Source organism: Aspergillus ambiguus (genome assembly GCF_047715705.1).
Source record: "Aspergillus ambiguus strain CBS 117.58 unplaced genomic scaffold BDV59scaffold_15, whole genome shotgun sequence".
NCBI classification, from domain to species: Eukaryota; Fungi; Ascomycota; class Eurotiomycetes; order Eurotiales; family Aspergillaceae; genus Aspergillus; species Aspergillus ambiguus.
In genome coordinates, this window is record NW_027395528.1 from 408,874 (window position 1) to 425,829 (window position 16,956).

The following is a 16,956-nucleotide window of genomic DNA, read 5'->3' on the forward strand; positions in this document are numbered from 1 at the left end:
TTTTTCCCCTCCTGGTGTAGCGTCAGCGGAGTCATCTCCGCTCGTTTCCTCTCGCTCTTCCTCTCTCTCTCTCGTGACTATTCTACTTCCTCTCTTCTACCCACACAACATGTCAACTACCGTGACCACTACAAACTCCATAATCGACTTCTCTCCAACCGCACACCCGCACTCACAAACCAGAAAGAGGTCGCGGCGTGAAGGCGCAAAATGGACCCGATCCGGCTGCTTGACCTGCAAGAGACGTCGCAAACGGTGTGACGAAGCCAAGCCAACGTATGGCACTCGTTGGACGTTTTGACGAGCAAGATTCACTGACACTACAACAGGTGCCGTGCCTGCAACAGACTAGGACTCAGCTGCGAAGGATACGGGTCCATGTGGGCAGAACCCCTCAACCCATCCGCACAGGTGTTCCAACAAGCCACGGCTTCGAAACGACGGCGGACCGGTTTCTCGCCTGCTCTAGAATACTCCCCGGTGTCCTCGGAGGAGCTCTCCCCGCGCTCAATACCATCCTCATATCTTTCTCCCTCCCCGTCGCCGTCCTCGTTCGAATATGGAACTATACAAATCCGGTCTCCTTCGGCTGACAGTACCGATGCGGCCAACTTCAACGAGCCTCTCTTCGAACCAAAGAAAGCCGACGAGCTCACTGTGGTCATACCCAGTCCGTCGGGATGCATAAGTCATCTGTCGACTATCGAAACACACTACCTGCAATACCACATGGAACATGGCTCCAAGCTGTTGGCCAATCTCGAAAACGACGAGAACCCCCTGCGGTCGTTGCTCATCCCAAGGGCTCTATCGTCTCCACTGTTGATGAAAGCCCTCTGCGCCCTGTCCGCCATGCACTTTGCCAATCGATCGCAAGATAGCCTGTGCGCGCAAACCACCGCCGCAGATTACTACGTGCAAACACTGAGCGGCTTGCGGTCCGGGCTGGCAGGCAACCCCGGCGGAGCCCTACCGGACGAATCCATAATCGCAGTGGGGCTACTTATCAAGTATGAAATTGTGCGTGGGAGCGTCCAGCAATGGTCGGTGCATCTGGACGCCCTGGAAAAACTCCTCATCTCCCGCGGCGGGTTTGCCGCCTTCGACCGAGACACGGCTGAATTTCTCTGGGGGCTGTACGTATCACCGATACCTGGTATGCCCTTGAAGGCTCCGCTGATATTTCATAGGCTCGTATACGCGCAGAACATCGCCAAGATCACCAATCGCAGCCGCGCCAATAATCGGATACCGGGGTCGGAAAACATGACTCTGCGGAAACTTGACATCTACATCGGTTACACCGAAGAGATTATCAAGATATGTGCTCGAATCGCCGACCTCTCATCGCTGAGTCATGATCTTGTAGCGTTTGGCATCGAAATCCATGCAATGTGAGTGTTTCCACAGTCCTGAGTCACGCCTTCCCGGCTGATGAATCGTTCAGAGATGCGGCCCTTCACGATTGGACGCATGAAAATACGCGATGTATCATTCCAAAGGGCATCTCAGCAGACACGCTTTTCCGACTGCGCGTCGTGGCTGAATGCTTCCGTGACGCGGCTTATATTTACCTCCACTCGACCTTGGAACGACTGGGCCACAATGATCTGATTCTATCGTCCGTATGGTCATCCTTTGTCTCAGTGACAAAGTCAGAGGCTGTGCACCGATGCCTGCGGAGGATCGAATCCTTGCCACTGGATGAGCACTGCGAATACTCCGCCCTCACGTTCCCTCTATTCATGTCTGGCTGTGAAACGGACCACGATGCGGATCACGAATTCATCCTCGCCTCCTTGAGGAAACTGGAAGTCAACTTTGGGATTGGCAATGTCAAACGCGCGAAAGAGCTCCTGCGTCTTCTCTGGGACGGGGAGAAGAGACATTGGATGGATGTCCTGGAGGATTTGGGTTGGAATCTGATTGTCGCCTAGTTATTTGCTCTGGCGTGACTATGGATGAACCGTGTGCAGACTGATACGGACGGTATCTGCTGATCGGCTCATGCGAACAAGATCCATTATCAAGCACCTTCAGGTGAAGGGTAGATCCTCAAGCGGGATCGAGAGCTACCGGTCGCTCTGCCCATCAGCGCAGCTAGGTACCAGGCTGTACCTTACCAGCGACTAACCTCGGAAGAACAACGACAGATAGCCAGATGCTACTAGTCATAGGCTCATCAGAAGCGACTCTGCGGCTCTCATGCAATACTGGAATGGATGGGACAACCCAATGCATGCAATGAAGCGGCCGGAATGCAGAGTTAACCAGAACAGTGCCCGGAATATACATTGGACAAGATCCATCTTGCCCCGGGTATAATAGATTGATTATTCAATGCAAGATCAACTCCGGGGTATATTCACTACCTATCAGCCAGGCTAAGAATAGAACATTACTCCATGCCAGTTCAACGCGTAGAGATAAAAACCAAGTAATCCGCCACTAAACAGTCAGCTTAAACCCATATTCACTTCATCGCCTAATCCCATCTCCCGTTCAGCTCGTTCCGTGCCCCCCGTTGCCCGAGAACCCCAGCGATCCAGGTGGTCCTGAGCGTGGGAAATCTCCTTGTCTCGAATACTCAGACTATCACTGTGGGCACCACTGCCATGTACACTCCCTTCCCCACCGTAGCTGACGCTGCGACTCGAGCTGCGAGAGTTGCTGGACCATTTGCGCGAATGGGACGGGATGCTAATCGGTCTGGAGGCGGGTCTTGCGGATGAGCTATAACTAGGGCCAGAGGTTACTTTTGCGAGGTCAACGGAAGGATCATGGTTGGAGGCGGAAGGTGCGGAGGCAATGCTGCTTTTGTCGCTTACACTCTTCGAACTGCCGAACCACCGTCGTCTCCGGGGCTTGGAGGACGTGGTCGACGGGGCCAGGCTCTCGGAATCAGCAGCGTCGACTGTTGAAGCGTCAGGGTTGCCGGATTCTTTGTCCTTGTTTTTTTCTTGTTGCAGTGCCTGGGTTAAACCGGACAGCGGCTCGCCCGTGGAGCTGTTGATCTCGATGAGTTCCGCGTCGCGACACCACCTTCGTCGGCGGGTGTACCGGTCCCAGCCGTCCTGGCCGCGACGGCCGTCGTTCCACTGTTGGGTGCCAAGTTAGAATGATCACGATCCGCGGATTAGGAGCTCCCGAGGGCATGCTTACCTTGTTATCATAGTAAACCCATCCGCCGCCGTCAGAGGATTTGGTGTCGGATTTCCCGGCGGAGTTGTCGCCGCCGTCGATGCGCCATTCACTCCCTTCCACCCACCGCCATTTCGCGTTTCCGCTTTGGACTTCGGGCAACTCGAAATCGTCTTTGGATGGAACTTGGTTCAGATGCTCATCCGTCCAGGCGGTACGTTCGGATGGGAAGAGGGAGTAGGTCCATCCGATCCCGAGCCAGCGCCGTTGGTTCTCGTAGAGGACGAAGGTGAAGCGGACGCCGGAAGAGTCGCCACGTCGGCGGGTGGCAATGCTTGCGGCGTGGCCGTGACTCTGTGTGAGTAGAGACTTGGACTTATCGACTGTCAGGGAGAAGGAGAGTCCGGTGATCATGGAGCAGATCCGACGGATGGTCAAGGACCGCCACAAAATCACGCGTGACACTCGCGCGGGACGAGAGTGGTAAGTGAGGATGATGGTTCCCAGGATAAGGACCACCCGACGGGTGGTGATTAGACGCAGTGGGGGTAGAGTGAGCCCAATCCAGATGGGGGTAACGAAAAGAATCCGAAAGAATAGCGTGGTGAGGGCGGGACGGGTGGTTGCGGACGTCGCTGTCCGCTGGGTGGACAGAAAGTCGGTCAGCTCCAACAATGGTTCCAACAAGATGTTACAGCGGGTGGTGAAGACCCGCATGGACTCCACGATCTCATCCAAGCTGTCGTGGTGATACAGGGATCCATCTGAGGTACTGCGCTGCTGAGCGGACGGCTTCTTGGGTTCGCTCGACACGGTTCGGGATGACGATAATGGAGAGTATCGACGCCAGTACATGCCCAGAATCAGACCGATGACGACGAGGAGTGGACCCGCCCAGAGGATGATGGCATCGCCGTAGAGCACGAGGGCCCAGAAGCTGGCGACAAGCAGGAAACTCTGCCAGGCATCGCCGGTGGACCAGGTGAGCAAGCCCACGAGTTTATTGAGCGGGAGGATGAAAGGGTGGGAGTAGGCTAGAGCTCTGGTGACGGGCGGCGGAGTGGAGACCAGAAGAGGGGATTTGCGATGAACGATGATGCTGGAGCGTTGCCTGGAGGTCAACGAGGACCCGGAGAGGGTAGATGGCGAAAAGGCAGCGACCGTTGGGGGCTGAGAATCAGCGTGGTCCTGCGAGTAGGTTGATGGGGCCATGGAATCTATCCACGGAAGATCGTCTAGGAGCCGATTAGTCTGGATGAGGGCGAGGAGGAGATGGGGGAGAACGATACCGAGTGCTGCCATCCAACAGAGACGTCATATGTACGCAGCAAGGTCATTGCGGACGGCGAAGACCAGCGGGAGAGGAGGGAAACGGAAGAAGGAGGATGATGGGCGGAAAGGTATAAATAATGGAGCAGGCAGAGAGAAGATCGACTGGCCTCCTGCTGCGGGGGCAAAGAAGATCAAGTTGAACCGAAGAAGACGGAGGTGAAGCTGCTCGGGACATGTGACTCGGGCTGCTTACCTAGGTAGTCCCTAGGTCTATGTAGTCCAACCAGATGTGTTAGTTTCTGATAATTTGGATAGTGTCTTGTAGGCATGTCAATATCTTATAGTAATTATTTCTATATGTCTTTACATATACTATTATATTACTTCAAATCTACGCATTCATACTCCCCCGTCCCCAGTACTGTACTGTCCTGCGATGTAGAACGCTAAACCCTTTCGGGCCGCTCCCGAATTTTCCCTTTTTCCCCTTCCAAACGTTTCTATCAATTCAATTCAACTCCATCACTCCATCTCTCTCTCCCTCTCTCCCTCCCTCCCTCCCTCCTCCCCTTCCCTCCCCAGATTTTCTCTCCCTATCATGGTACGCTCTACCCTTTTCAACCTCTCCCTTCTCTACTGACTCCCCAGGCCCATCGCATCGTCTCCCAGGTCGTCGTCACCGGCGCCCGGGTCTTCGGCCGCGCTTTCGCCGAAGCCTACAAACAGGCCTCCGCCTCCTCCAAGTACGCCGCAAAGAACGGGAAATCCGGCAACTCCTTCGCCTCGTCCGGTTTGTCCCTCGATGAGGCCTGCAAGATCCTCAACGTGAAGCCTCCCCAGGGTGGCGAGGCCAACCTCGAAACCGTGATGGAACGGTTCAAGAAGCTCTTTGACCTCAACGATCCCCAGAAGGGAGGCAGTTTCTACCTACAAAGCAAGATTCTCCGGGCTCGGGAAAGGATAGAGATGGAAGTCCGACAGGCCGAACGCAAAGCCGCTCAAGACAAGGAGTTGAAGGAGGGCTGGAAGCCCAAGGTGTACAAGGATCGGTGAACGTTCGATACATTCTCCCTGGTCCGGATTCTCTTTTGGTTTTGGCAGCATAGCATGGCGTTTTCCCTGGTTGGTTCCAGCAGTTGGGCTGGAAAGAACGTGCTAGATTTCTTTCTCGATCTTTTTCGCATTCGGTATTCGGTCCATGGCAGGAATAGATCCTCCGCGTCCAGATCTGGATCACTCGAAGGATACCCGGTTGACGATGTCTTCTCCACTCTTGTTTGTATTATAGGACGCATGTGGGATAATCCCGGCTTGACGATGTGTATAAATAAAGACTGTTGATTTTTTAGCGTCTGTTGTAGGTGATGACTGTCTAGTGCGGAAGACGCATGGAATGTTCCGCCACAGGGGGAAGTTCGTGTATCTGCAGGATCGCCACAAAAAAAAAAGCATCACTCTTCCATCCATCTCCTTCACAAGAATCCCCCTCGGCCGATTCTCGGCTCCACCATCCAGATTATGTCTCCAGGGATTTCCGAAAGGCTAAGATGGGCCCCGGCCATGGTGCCATCGGGGGCGGAATTTGGTTAGAAATCGCAAAATCCCCGCCACGATGTTTATCTCCGATATTCGTCTCTCCACCCAGATTTCTCTCCTCTTCTGTCCCATCTACTCGGTGCTTGCAGAGTCCTCTTCTCTCTCTCCTGCACACCATCGCTAGAGGGATCGCGATCTCTCTCTTCCCGCCTTTCCTCCCTCTCGCTGTCTGCGGACCAAACCATGGGCCGATCTTCGCTGCCGTTGTCGGCGCATCTGCCGCCACTGATCATGGGCACCGCAACCTTCAACTGGCAGTACAACGCAGACCCATACGCATTGCCCTCCACGGAGCTCGTCCATCGCGCCCTCTCCAGCGGCGTCCGCGCCTTTGACACCTCCCCCTACTATGGCCCCGCGGAGGAGCTCCTGGGCCGCGCCCTGGCCACCGAGTTCGTCCAGACCACCTTCCCGCGCGACTCCTACCGTCTGCTCACCAAGGTTGGCCGCGTCGCCGCCTCGTCCTTCGACTACTCGCCCGAGTGGGTACGCTACAGCGTGCGCCGCAGCCTGCGCCGCCTGCACACCGACTACCTCGACGTCGTCTACTGCCACGACGTCGAGTTCGTGACGCCGGACCAGGTCCTCGCCGCCGTCCGCGAGCTGCGCCGCATCCGCGACACCGACGCCACGGTCCACTACGTTGGCATCTCTGGCTACCCGGTCGACGTGCTCTGCGCGCTGGCCGAGATGGTCCTGCGCGAGACCGGCGAGCCGCTCGATATCGTCATGTCCTACGCCAACTTCACCCTGCAGAACACCCAGCTCCTCACCCGCGGCCTGCCGCGCCTGCTTGCTGCTGGTGTCGACGTCGTCCCCAACGCCTCCCCGCTCGGCATGGGTCTCCTCCGCCGCGTCGGCGTCCCCATCGGCAGCATGGGTGATTTCCACCCGGCCCCGGACGGCCTGCGCTCCGCCATCCACCGCGTCGCCCAGTGGGTCGACGCCCAAGGCGAGAAGCTCGAGGTCATCGCCATCCGCTACGCGCTCGAGACCTGGCTGCGCGACGGCGCCGGCGCCGGCGCCCTGGGCCCCCCACTCGCCCGCGCCCCCGACGCCGACCCGGGCTTCCTCTCCGTCGTCAACATGGGCACCGGCCGCCGCCTCGGCGTCAGCGTCATGGGCGTGAGCTCCATCGACGAGCTGAACGAGACCCTCCGCGTGTGGCACAGCATCATCGACGGCCTGGAGAACAAGGACGACGATGACGAGGAGGACGATGGCGCCGTGGAGCCCCAGCCCGCCGCCATCCCGACCCCCTCGGACGGCCTCGTCACTGACCGTGCCTGGTCGCGTGCCCGTCGCAGCCGCATCGCCGGGCTCGCCCGCCAGATCCAGACCCTTCTCGGCTCCGACTGGGTCGATTATACCTGGGCCAGCCCGGGGCCTGGGTTCGTCAACACGCTGCCCCCGGAGCATGTGGCGCTCCTGACGAAGACGAAGTTGGGACTGGGCTCCGAGGAGAGGGAGGTTTCTGTGCATGATGAGTCCATGATTACTCCGCCTTTGGATGCTGTTGATACCAAGATACCCATCGATACCGCCCCGTCCGATGTTGCTTTGTAGATTAGGTCCTCTGGTCTTGCTTTCTACCAGGGATCGGTGGTTGTTATGATGTTGCTCTCGTGGGGCGAAAGGCTGTGAATAAGCCATATCTAACGATTAATGGATTGATTTGATTTGTACATAGACTGATACCTCGGTATCCTGCACTGCGTGAAGCGGAAAATGTCAGCGTTTGTACATGAATGTCCCTTCGGCCGTTGCGTATCCTTTCCGTATCCCATGTCCTCTCCAAGCACTCGCGTATAGCGTTTCCTTGGTGAGAAGAAAGAGGTGGAAGGGAAAATCGTTGCAGAACGAGCCGCAGACGGCTGTCGTCCGGCATGGTACCATTTCATAATTCTTGTTTCTCGTTTCTAAACTCGGGCCGGGCCCGGCTATCGATGTATGGGCAAAGTCCTGGGCGGTCTTGTCGGCAACACAAGCCCAGTCCAATGCTCTCCACATAAGACGCAATATATGGCCTGTTGCCTGGTTGCAATGTCAGCCACGTCTATCATGGACGGAAGGCCCACGACCCACCCACGAATCAATCCCTCAACACCGCTGTAGTGGACTAGACCATTAGCAGAGCAAAAGACGCAAGCAAACAATAAACAGACTGAAAAGAGAGAGACATCACTCATCGACGCTCTTGAATTGCTCCAGAATCTAAACAGTAGACAATAACCGCCATGCGACGCCTTCTCGCTCTATAAACAAATGAGCCGGCAAAACTGGGTATCTGACGCAAATGAACAACAAATGAACGTGTACTGTACAAGCGGACACGCCGCTCGAGGTAGGATACAAAACTATCGCGGCTGCAGCCAAAATCACTCGGTTGCGTTCAGCTCTCGCTCGCGGAGCATAAGGTCCCGGTCCATTTCCGATTGGGTCTTATAGCCTCCGAGACTCAGAGCTTTCTCGTTGCTGATCGAATCGGGGACGGACGGGAGATCGGGACGGAGTTTCCTCAGACGAGCCGCCCGCTCGCGTGACGCCTGCTTTTTCCGTTGCAGTTTGGTCAACCGTTCTTTCGGCTCCTGCGGCGGAGGGGGCTTGGACGGCAGTGGTGGCGGTGGGGGAGGGGATGTTTGCGGCGGTGGAGGGGGCGTGGGAGCTCGGCGGTACTGCGCAAATCGGGGGTGATTCTCGAAGACATCTCGCAGTTGCCATCTTTGCTCCGTGTATTCATCGTAGTTTGCGGCAATGATGCACTCTAGAATGCTACCGTCGGCACTCCCAGACATGCCCATGGAGATCATGCAGTGCTTGAGATCTCGATAGGCTTGAGAGAAAGCCTTGAAGACAAGGGCGATCTCCCTGGTCCCTCCGGAAATATCATTGTCGGGATTATTGGGGTCTTCGATAGCGAGGCGGGGACTGTTGTCCTTGGAAGATCTGTAGACTCTCTGGAGGTTGGTTAGCGTCGGAATGCGTGTGGACATGATGGAGCTCGGGACTGACCTTGTTGAAGTACCCAGGAGGAGACATACGGATTCCCACCGTTTCATAGTCGAAGAGGTCGCCGTAGAACTCGAAGAAGTCTAGGAGGATACTACCCAAATTAGGCGTCGTATGGCCATGTGGCAGATGCTGCAGCAGGCTCGTCACAAGACACGTGATGGAGAAGCCTCCCAATCCTCCAGTGGGGACCTCGTTTAGACCTCTGAGAAGCAAGAACTGTTTCACTACGGAAACAATAACTGGCATGGCCGGATATTCTTCTTTCCACTGCTGGAAGGTGTTGTTGGCGATGAGACCGCTATCATTATCGAACGAGAGATCAACTCTCAACCCGGTAAGCTTGTCGACAAACTTCAAGATGGGCACACGAGCATGAGCAATGGTCTCAATGGAGCCGGGCACAGCAAGATCAAGGTTCCTCAAGAAGGCGGCAAATGCATAGATCTGGCCTTTCCGTTCTCCAAAAGTTTTGATCCCGTTGCGCACAAAATTAGTCGATAGGAGGACCAGATCTATGTCCGCCGTGGGAAGATACAGGCCGGATGCGAACGAGCCAAAGGGCCGAAGTTGCACGTTATAGTATCTGCTCTGGAATGCCGATTGCAGTCGCGAGATCAGATCCTGGCGAACGATCTGCTCATAATCCACAGGCTTGACCCAATGATAGAAGCTTAGAATTTCGTTGTGTAACTTCGACCCGATGTGCAGGGAAGGCTGCATGCCGCTCATCCAAGGCGTGCCCGCCTGGGACTTGCGGGGCCTCCACTCATCGATGATCGAAGCATCGGAATAGTATCTGCTCAGCGGTTTACCAGTCTTCTTGGACACACCCTTCATCTCATCATCGTACGTTCTCTTGCGATTCCCGAAAGCAGAGTCCGTCTGGCGCTTGGGGCCTGACGGAGCATCTTCCGGGGGTCTCGATCTCTCTTCTTCCTCGTCAACCAGCCCGCTTAACGAGATGAAATCCTCGTTGGTCGTGACAGGATCCGCCTTGGCCGGTTGCGCCGCGGCAGCGACCCGAGCCTTGCGGATCAACTTGACCACGTCAACCTTCTTCTGCTGTGTCTCGTCTGGCGGGGGAAGTGCGGTATAGGGATCTGGATTGGACCATTTAGGAGCAGGAGGAGTCGGCGCGGGGGTCTCGGTCGATTCGACGGCGCGTCTCTTGCGAGGACGGGAGTCGTCAGCCGCCTCATCAGACGAGGAGACATCCATATCGGCTTCTTCGCTGTCGCTGAGGTTCTCTATCGGCGCAAACTTCATCGAGGGCTTGTCTTCTGATGTTCCGGGCGCGACAAGGAGCTCCGGGGTTGTCTCTCGCTTGGCTCGCAGCAATGGGCGCTCGGCCGTCCCAGGTCGCGGATAGCGAAAAGTGAATTCATGTTTCGGTCGATGGTTGTGTTGCGACCGGCGGTCGCTATTGCCACGAAACTCGAAGGCTGGCGGCATGGTGAATCCCGCGAGAAGTGGGTTCGATAGCGTTTGGAGCGGAAGATGAAGAGAAGAGAAGAACAGGATCAAGTGACGCGACGCCCACACTTTTTTTTTTTTTCCGCATAAAAGAGGGTTGTTCCGTTGCGGAAGGCGGTGAATGAACACCTCACCCGTGTTCTTCGTACATGTACAGCTCAGGATATCTCTTCGAATTCCACTCCTTAACATGTATTCCTAAGGCTAAGAAAACGGATGGTCCGACGGATAGTCGAGTTGAATTGTTCTTTTATCTCATTGTGAATATATTCAGTTATTTCTCGCTTTCTGGGACTCCTGAATCTACTGTGTTCAATAGCAGATCCATAGACTGCAGGTAGAATATAAGTATATATATTTCTTGTTTATAGATGTATTTTCTAATGTATAACAACATGCATTAGAGCTATCTAAACTAGTAATTCACATGACATCCATTGGATGATTGTTAAATTTCCCCCATGCCAACGCGAATGGAAGGTGTATCTAGGTAAAATTAAGAACCTACAGGATCTGGTACATGAGGAAATGTATTTCACCTTATAATATGGTGAATATCTAGGGATAGGACTAAGCATCCTGCTTCCTTGATGCAGAAGACTCAATAGTAGACACCATATTGGAATAAGAGGCAGTCATATTAATACCATCTGCTTCTAGAATTGAAGAATACCATGCGAATATATCATGAAGAAGCGTGTGAATAAGACTTTCAGTGGTGGCAGAACAGTAAGATGACTGTATATCTGCATTGTATCCATTGTTCTTGTCAGGGACATGTCATTGAATATACTATAAGTGATGGCTACCTCCATCCTATGCAGATTTACTACTACTGATTCAATAATATTGTACAGTATCCCTCTTATTCTATAAAATATCAGCTTAAGAATGAATAAAGTGGTTAACTTCATTCAAGTAGCAATTTGTTTTGCTTGATTTTACGGGGGAACTGAATTCTATTGACTCCTACTTATGTTATGTTACATGGATATTTGAGCAGGCCTAGGCAACTGTAAGGGAAGTTATTGAATGTATTTGTTAAACTACCCGTATAAAATGAATGGGGGTAAGCGGCTTAGTGAACACATGCAATTACTTGCTGCTCAGGAAGCATTGATCTGTGATATGAAATAATTACTGAGCAGAACCCTTAGCGTAGAGACATCAAAGTGTGTACATGATGAGAAACAAACATTTGGCCTAGACCCCAGCGTCGATCATACGCTGGAGCATTTCCACATCCATTGTATACAAATCGGACCCATCCTCGGCCAAAAAGACTGAAGGCCCTCTGCTAATCATCAATAGTTCTGTCTCATGTTCGAAAGGCAGCGGATCGTGAATGGCTCCTTTATGCTCCGACACATAGTCACCAGACGAGAAGTGCCCAGTCTGAGGATGGGCGCCGCTGCCCTTCAGCACATATATCTCTGCACTTTCTACGTGCCGGTGTCGGGGAAGTAGTCCACCAGGCTCTGCATGGACCATTATTGTGTACTCTCCAGTCTCAGGAACAAGTTTTATAATCTTGATACGGACACCCGGGGCCAGGGAAAGCCATTTGAGGCTGCCGCAGTGGACGGTGTAGCCTGCGTCTTTTCCTGGATGCGTCATGGCTGACGGGAATTTCGTCGTTGATCAAACTTAATTCGCTCTGTTAGCATTCGAACATTGGGGTTCCCCTAGTGGCGTAGAAAACTACTCACATATCTTGACAACGGAAGAATATTTAGAAACACCACTTGGCTGTGTATATGTACAAGAAGATATTGTAAGTGTAATAGGTGAACGTTATCTCCGTGTGCTGCAGCATCGAGTCAAGATCTTAAAAGTTCGGACGGTTGGAGAGGCACTTATCAGTCCTCGGGAGTCCGAACCAAAACGGAAATGGCAGCATGTTGTGCGGCATGTTGTGGGGGTCCTACGAAATTTACTTACATGAAAATGAATGTTAATGAACGGATATATGCACACTGTCTATGAAAAGCTATTCGCATCGAAATAATTATAATCTTTATGGAACCATGTCGCTGGAACCTGGCTGTTAAAAAGCTGCCACATCAGCCAATCAGCGGAGAAGTCTACTTCTGTGTCTGGCACGCGGCCATCCACTCCCTGTAAATCATCACGCAATGGGTCCACAAAACCCTCCAAAGTGGTTGGGCCAACAGGGCGTTCGTCTCTTCTAGCGAAAAGGGCAGGCTCGTCACCATTTAGGGCGATGTTTTCTGTGGCAGGCACACCTCCACCGTTACCTGAAAACAAGGGCTCGCACAGCCGTTCCAGCGATTGAAGTAGATTTAGGAGCTTTCTCAAATGGGGGTCGTCCTTGAAATGCGATAGTCTTTCAATGATATCTCGCATAAGCTCATAATCTCCATAATCCAATGTTCCGACAATGTTGCAGAAGACCACAAAAAAGGCGCTCAAGGGGTATAGAAACAAGGTCCTGTACAAATAGTCAGCAGAGACTAATGGTAGAAGGAATATCTGCTAACCAGGCCAGAAATGACGGATACGGGTCCTGGAACCCCGGCATTTCCTCTGGGTGCTGCTGGAGAAAATGGAATGCTTTGAGCGATTTACGGGCACAAAGAAGGCATTCCCTGTGTATATGCGGACTAAAAGAGCATTTTAGGAGGGTCCGATAGACTTCAACAAAAATGGCGTAGAAGCAGAAATCAGCGGCCACCCAGTCATACTGGACCATCTTTGGAAGAAGGCTACGGTCCTAGACGGAATTCACCTTAGGAAGGGAAGAACATAGCCATTAGAGGGATACATACCGATTGTAGACGTAGAAGAACGCTTTGCATTCTGGATTCCAGAAGCTGACACGTTTCCAAAACACTGCTATTAGACAAAATGCTGTCAGTGCAGGGTATGGAATGCAATTTCCCTTGGACCTGTGCGAGGTCAAGAAGGACACGCAAGAGGTTGTCATATGGCGAAGATGGGTCCAAAACGATTAAGTCTGTAGGGGCAATGTCAAGGTCAGGCAATGATGTAGGCCGACCAAGAAGGGAGCTTAAAGTCCGATCCAGGTAATAACACCAGTAAACGACGCTGTTGACATCTCGTTCCAGGTCTGAATTAGCCGGTGCCCTGAGGCTCGTGTGGTAATTGAGCGAGACAATTTGTCGAGCAGCGTATGAGGTAAGAACCCAACATTGGTTGAGTCTTCCCAGATGCTGCATGAGCAGTGCCTGCGAGAAAAGAAGTCAGCCTGACTTGCAGCTATCCCCGAACTGATGTGGAAACGGACTGCTGAAATGAGAGCCTGCACAGTCGGCAGATTCGGTCCTTTGAGGATATTTAATCTTTCGATACTTCGAATAGTCGCACTTATGTAGGCCGATCTAGACTGCGAAAGCTGGTGCTTCATAAAAGGGTCATTTGTGGTCCGCGACAGTTGATACAAATGGAAGATCCCCTTGACATAGACACAGATACAATAACGGTGAAACATTTGCTCATCGGTTCCGTGACTATTTTGTAGTAATGCTATGGCCATTCTCTCGTAGGCCTTGTTGGACAGGTGGTCCGGCCACCGGACGCTTACAGACTCTGGCGGACCTGCGTTGCATCAGTAACTGTCCCCAGAATAATCACTGGATACAGGTACCTTGAAGAAGCATGAACAGCAGCTCTCGAGGGGGCGATCCTGGGAGGGCGATATCTGAGTCGGTGGGCCAAGGCTCTTCCTCGACGGTCGTGGCGGAGTAGAGAGGGTCATTTTCCGCAACCCTGCTGACCAGCTGCAGTGCGGAACGAAGTATAGATTGTCGCTCACGACTTATACATCTGGAGTCGTCGAGTTCTAGCTGGATAATGTTTCTGGCTTGGATGGCATGGTGCTTTGAGCCATCAGCGCTCAGGACTGAGCGAGTAGTCGCAGCAGGAGATTTCTCGGTGGAGTCATGACCATCGTTGCTCTCAGGATGATGCATTTCGGGCGCGTCCTGGGTTTCATAGCTATTATTTTCCACGATGTCGTCTGTTCTTGAGCCCAAGCTGAGGAAATGCCGCATTAGCCACTCAACCCAATGTTCACATCGGCGACATGCCCCCAGTACCTTTCGACATGACGTGGCTGTCCATCAAAATCTAGAAGCCTTTCTTGGGGGTTTAAGACGCTATCGATTCAATCAGTAAATTATAAGGGCATCTTTGCCCAGGGTATGCATGATTTCGGACCTCTGAAGGGTTCTCTTCTTGGAAGAGCGCCCACGACGGAGGCGTCGGCACTCTATACCAGCGTCCACGCAATTCGCACATGGCGCTCGCCTATCACACCTGATCTATTTCATTACACTGAAGTCAGAGGGAATCTTCCGGTCTCAGTGGGGTGCGATGACCTTTCTGGAATGGCACAGGTCACACTGTCGTTGATTAGTGCGACCGTCTGTATATCCGCGTAAAAGCAAAACTTACTGCACGGAGAATCTCCCCTTCGACTGTAGCATATTCTGGCATGGTTTAATCGAGTTCTTCTTGGGATGGACGTAAGGAACCCCGACTGTTTAGGAGCAGGGAGGTGGCAGCGCATGACACCATATCAACCAATCCCGGGGAAGTTAGCATAGACAAGACAAGCATGGTGTGAGTGAAATGACAGCATTCTCCCCTCTGCCCGTTTGATGACTCATCAATAAGAATCCGCAGACGGCTTGTTCCAGTTACATGAGTTGCTTTGTCCAGCTTTGTCCACCTTCAATTGCCTAACATCTTCCGTTAGATGCTGAGATGTCAGTGCTATGGGTACAGCATGTAAAACTGTCGCGACGTTGCACACAGAGTGACTCGAAACCACAGCCCCCCCACCACAACCGAGCCTATTGTTCCCGCCCTGGACTCCGAATAGAAGCTCGTCCTTCCGTCGATATCAAACCCCAATCAATATCATGTCTATTCGCTGAATAATGCATATACTCTGTCACGAGGGGCTGGGAACAACGTCCACTTGGTGGGTGAGATACGGAAACTGGTTTCGACCTCTCTCTGCTAGTCTTATTCTTTGGCAGAGCCCCTACGTTAAATGCCTTAAACAAATATGTAGTAAAATAATCTCACTGGATTTCATAGAGATAGGATGGTCGTAGATGTACCTGTCAAATGGCTAGGCTGAGATAATACTATATTATATACGCACATCGTTCTTGGGAAAGAGGCTTAGAGATACATCTTCCGTGGAATACCAGAGTTGCAGCGCGGTGGAATCTGGGAATAATACGTTTTCAAGTGGTACCGCCTAGAGTACCATAACATCTGAGTCTAGTATTTGGAGCAGTTTGATTTAATGGCCAATTTAAAGGCAAGGTGAAGGGATGATCTACCATTTCACAACTAGTGCTTGATCGCTACTCATTTTGACAAGGGACATATATAAGTTTCGATGACAACCTGAGGCAAAGGGCTCCTGGATCGCTCTGAGTAGATGGACAGCCGTTACTTCGTGAGTGGCATTACCAAGGTAAGTTTCCACCATTGTAAGCCTCCCACCCTGGTACATGAATATTCTTGAAATGGCCATTGTCCATGCAGTCAGCGGCCAGAATAACGTCAAGAACCGCCTCTGCACCTTGTAGTAGGGTGAGATCCGCATTCATGCCGCCCATATCGCTCTGAAGCCACTGTAAAGGTATTAGCCCCGAAGCCGACCTGTTAGGGGACGGGAGAAGACGACGAACCCCAGGATTCACTGAAAGGAAAATAAAGCCATCATCCTTATAAGACAATGCGTATTGGACGGTTAAGGCATTCAGAGCTGCTTTGCTTATCTTATACGCCGGACAAGGAGCATAGGCGACGCTTGATGCATTCGTTAAGGACCCATATGCGCTTGAACTGCCAAAACTGATGAGTAAAACAGAAATGTTAACCGGGTCGTGCGACTCACATATTGGCAATCTTCTTCAGCTTGCTGTCGCGCATGAAAGGGAGGTACTGTCGTATAACGTTATGTGTGCCCACAACATTTACTGACAATTGGTAGTCGAGGTCAGACCTGTTGGGTTGATAAGGCTGAGTTTCTGACAGGAAGGCGACAGGAAGGAAATCATACATGTGAACCAGCTTCCCCTGAGTCTCGCTGTGTACACCAGCACAGTTGATCAGGATATCTAGACTCTTCTCTCTCAAGGCCGATTGAACAGCTATCACTGATTGTGTGATCGTCGTCTCGTCAGTGAGATCCAAAGGCACGAACACGACAGAGCCGTGGGAGTGTAAGATCAAGTCGTGCAGCTCTGGGCTACATTTTCGAGCCCCAGCAATCACTATACCTCCTTGGCATTCGCCGGAAGCCAGTTGTTTCACCAGCTCCAGCCCGAGGCCGCGGGAACTACCCGTAACAAGGACGTTCGACATGATAGCCCACAACAAATTAAGTGTTGGATATCCGATTTTGTATCCTAGAACCGAATCGGCCTCTTCTAGCTCTTTGGCAGATATAAGGAG

The 16,956-nt window shown here is 52.5% G+C and overlaps 7 protein-coding genes across 7 annotated transcripts; 3 read left to right on the forward strand and 4 right to left on the reverse strand.

Annotated features, from left to right (window-relative positions):
• Positions 1 to 109: 109 nt before the first annotated feature.
• On the forward strand, positions 110 to 2,019 carry BDV59DRAFT_207831 (Zn(II)2Cys6 transcription factor; the record flags this gene model as incomplete). Its single annotated transcript, XM_073695081.1, has 4 exons — positions 110 to 276; positions 330 to 1,136; positions 1,191 to 1,394; positions 1,448 to 2,019. The coding sequence occupies 4 exons, from the start codon at positions 110 to 112 to the stop codon at positions 1,935 to 1,937; spliced, it is 1,668 nt and encodes a 555-aa protein (XP_073548126.1). The 3' UTR covers positions 1,938 to 2,019.
• Positions 2,020 to 4,353, reverse strand: BDV59DRAFT_207833 (PEX28-32 family peroxisomal membrane protein; the record flags this gene model as incomplete). The annotated part of the gene is made up of 2 exons (XM_073695082.1): positions 2,020 to 3,098; positions 3,163 to 4,353. The coding sequence occupies 2 exons, from the start codon at positions 4,351 to 4,353 to the stop codon at positions 2,457 to 2,459; spliced, it is 1,833 nt and encodes a 610-aa protein (XP_073548127.1). The 3' UTR covers positions 2,020 to 2,456.
• Positions 4,354 to 4,938: 585 nt separating this feature from the next.
• Positions 4,939 to 5,874, forward strand: BDV59DRAFT_178097 (import motor complex subunit PAM16). Its single transcript, XM_073689712.1, has 2 exons — positions 4,939 to 5,014; positions 5,062 to 5,874. The coding sequence occupies exons 1-2, from the start codon at positions 5,012 to 5,014 to the stop codon at positions 5,464 to 5,466; spliced, it is 408 nt and encodes a 135-aa protein (XP_073548128.1). The 5' UTR covers positions 4,939 to 5,011; the 3' UTR covers positions 5,467 to 5,874.
• A 318-nt stretch (positions 5,875 to 6,192) lies between these two features.
• On the forward strand, positions 6,193 to 7,575 carry BDV59DRAFT_193202 (D-arabinose 1-dehydrogenase (NAD(P)(+)) ARA2; the record flags this gene model as incomplete). The annotated part of the gene is made up of 1 exon (XM_073692182.1): positions 6,193 to 7,575. The coding sequence occupies one exon, from the start codon at positions 6,193 to 6,195 to the stop codon at positions 7,573 to 7,575; it is 1,383 nt and encodes a 460-aa protein (XP_073548129.1).
• Positions 7,576 to 7,745: 170 nt separating this feature from the next.
• BDV59DRAFT_178100 (putative topoisomerase family protein TRF4) lies at positions 7,746 to 10,506 on the reverse strand. Its single transcript, XM_073689713.1, has 3 exons — positions 9,022 to 10,506; positions 8,095 to 8,966; positions 7,746 to 8,043 (listed from the first exon to the last, which is right to left on the reverse strand). The coding sequence occupies exons 1-2, from the start codon at positions 10,471 to 10,473 to the stop codon at positions 8,388 to 8,390; spliced, it is 2,031 nt and encodes a 676-aa protein (XP_073548130.1). The 5' UTR covers positions 10,474 to 10,506; the 3' UTR covers positions 7,746 to 8,043; positions 8,095 to 8,387.
• Positions 7,785 to 8,292, reverse strand: BDV59DRAFT_30094 (uncharacterized protein). The gene is made up of 2 exons (XM_073696151.1): positions 8,095 to 8,292; positions 7,785 to 8,036 (listed from the first exon to the last, which is right to left on the reverse strand). Exons 1-2 carry the CDS (start codon positions 8,196 to 8,198, stop codon positions 7,907 to 7,909), a joined length of 234 nt encoding a protein of 77 aa, XP_073548131.1. The 5' UTR covers positions 8,199 to 8,292; the 3' UTR covers positions 7,785 to 7,906.
• Positions 10,507 to 12,472: 1,966 nt separating the features above from the next.
• Positions 12,473 to 15,061, reverse strand: BDV59DRAFT_178104 (Zn(II)2Cys6 transcription factor; the record flags this gene model as incomplete). The annotated part of the gene is made up of 9 exons (XM_073689714.1): positions 14,932 to 15,061; positions 14,856 to 14,879; positions 14,695 to 14,798; positions 14,574 to 14,633; positions 14,123 to 14,511; positions 13,763 to 14,073; positions 13,284 to 13,703; positions 12,996 to 13,228; positions 12,473 to 12,946 (listed from the first exon to the last, which is right to left on the reverse strand). The coding sequence occupies exons 1-9, from the start codon at positions 14,971 to 14,973 to the stop codon at positions 12,475 to 12,477; spliced, it is 2,055 nt and encodes a 684-aa protein (XP_073548132.1). The 5' UTR covers positions 14,974 to 15,061.
• Between the last annotated feature and the right edge of the window lie 1,895 nt (positions 15,062 to 16,956).

What these genes read in the sequence shown, in the direction of transcription:
- BDV59DRAFT_30094 (XM_073696151.1), bottom strand. Translation starts at nt 8,198, where the DNA reads ATGAGTGATGTCTCTCTCTTTTCAGTCTGTTTATTGTTTGCTTGCGTC. An exon ending in GTTGAGGGATTGATTCGTGG is followed by an intron (nt 8,037 to 8,094) that starts GTGGGTCGTGGG and finishes ACCAGGCAACAG; the next exon opens with GCCATATATTGCGTCTTATG.
- BDV59DRAFT_178100 (XM_073689713.1), bottom strand. Translation starts at nt 10,473, where the DNA reads ATGCCGCCAGCCTTCGAGTTTCGTGGCAATAGCGACCGCCGGTCGCAA. An exon ending in CTCCTGGGTACTTCAACAAG is followed by an intron (nt 8,967 to 9,021) that starts GTCAGTCCCGAG and finishes ACCAACCTCCAG; the next exon opens with AGAGTCTACAGATCTTCCAA.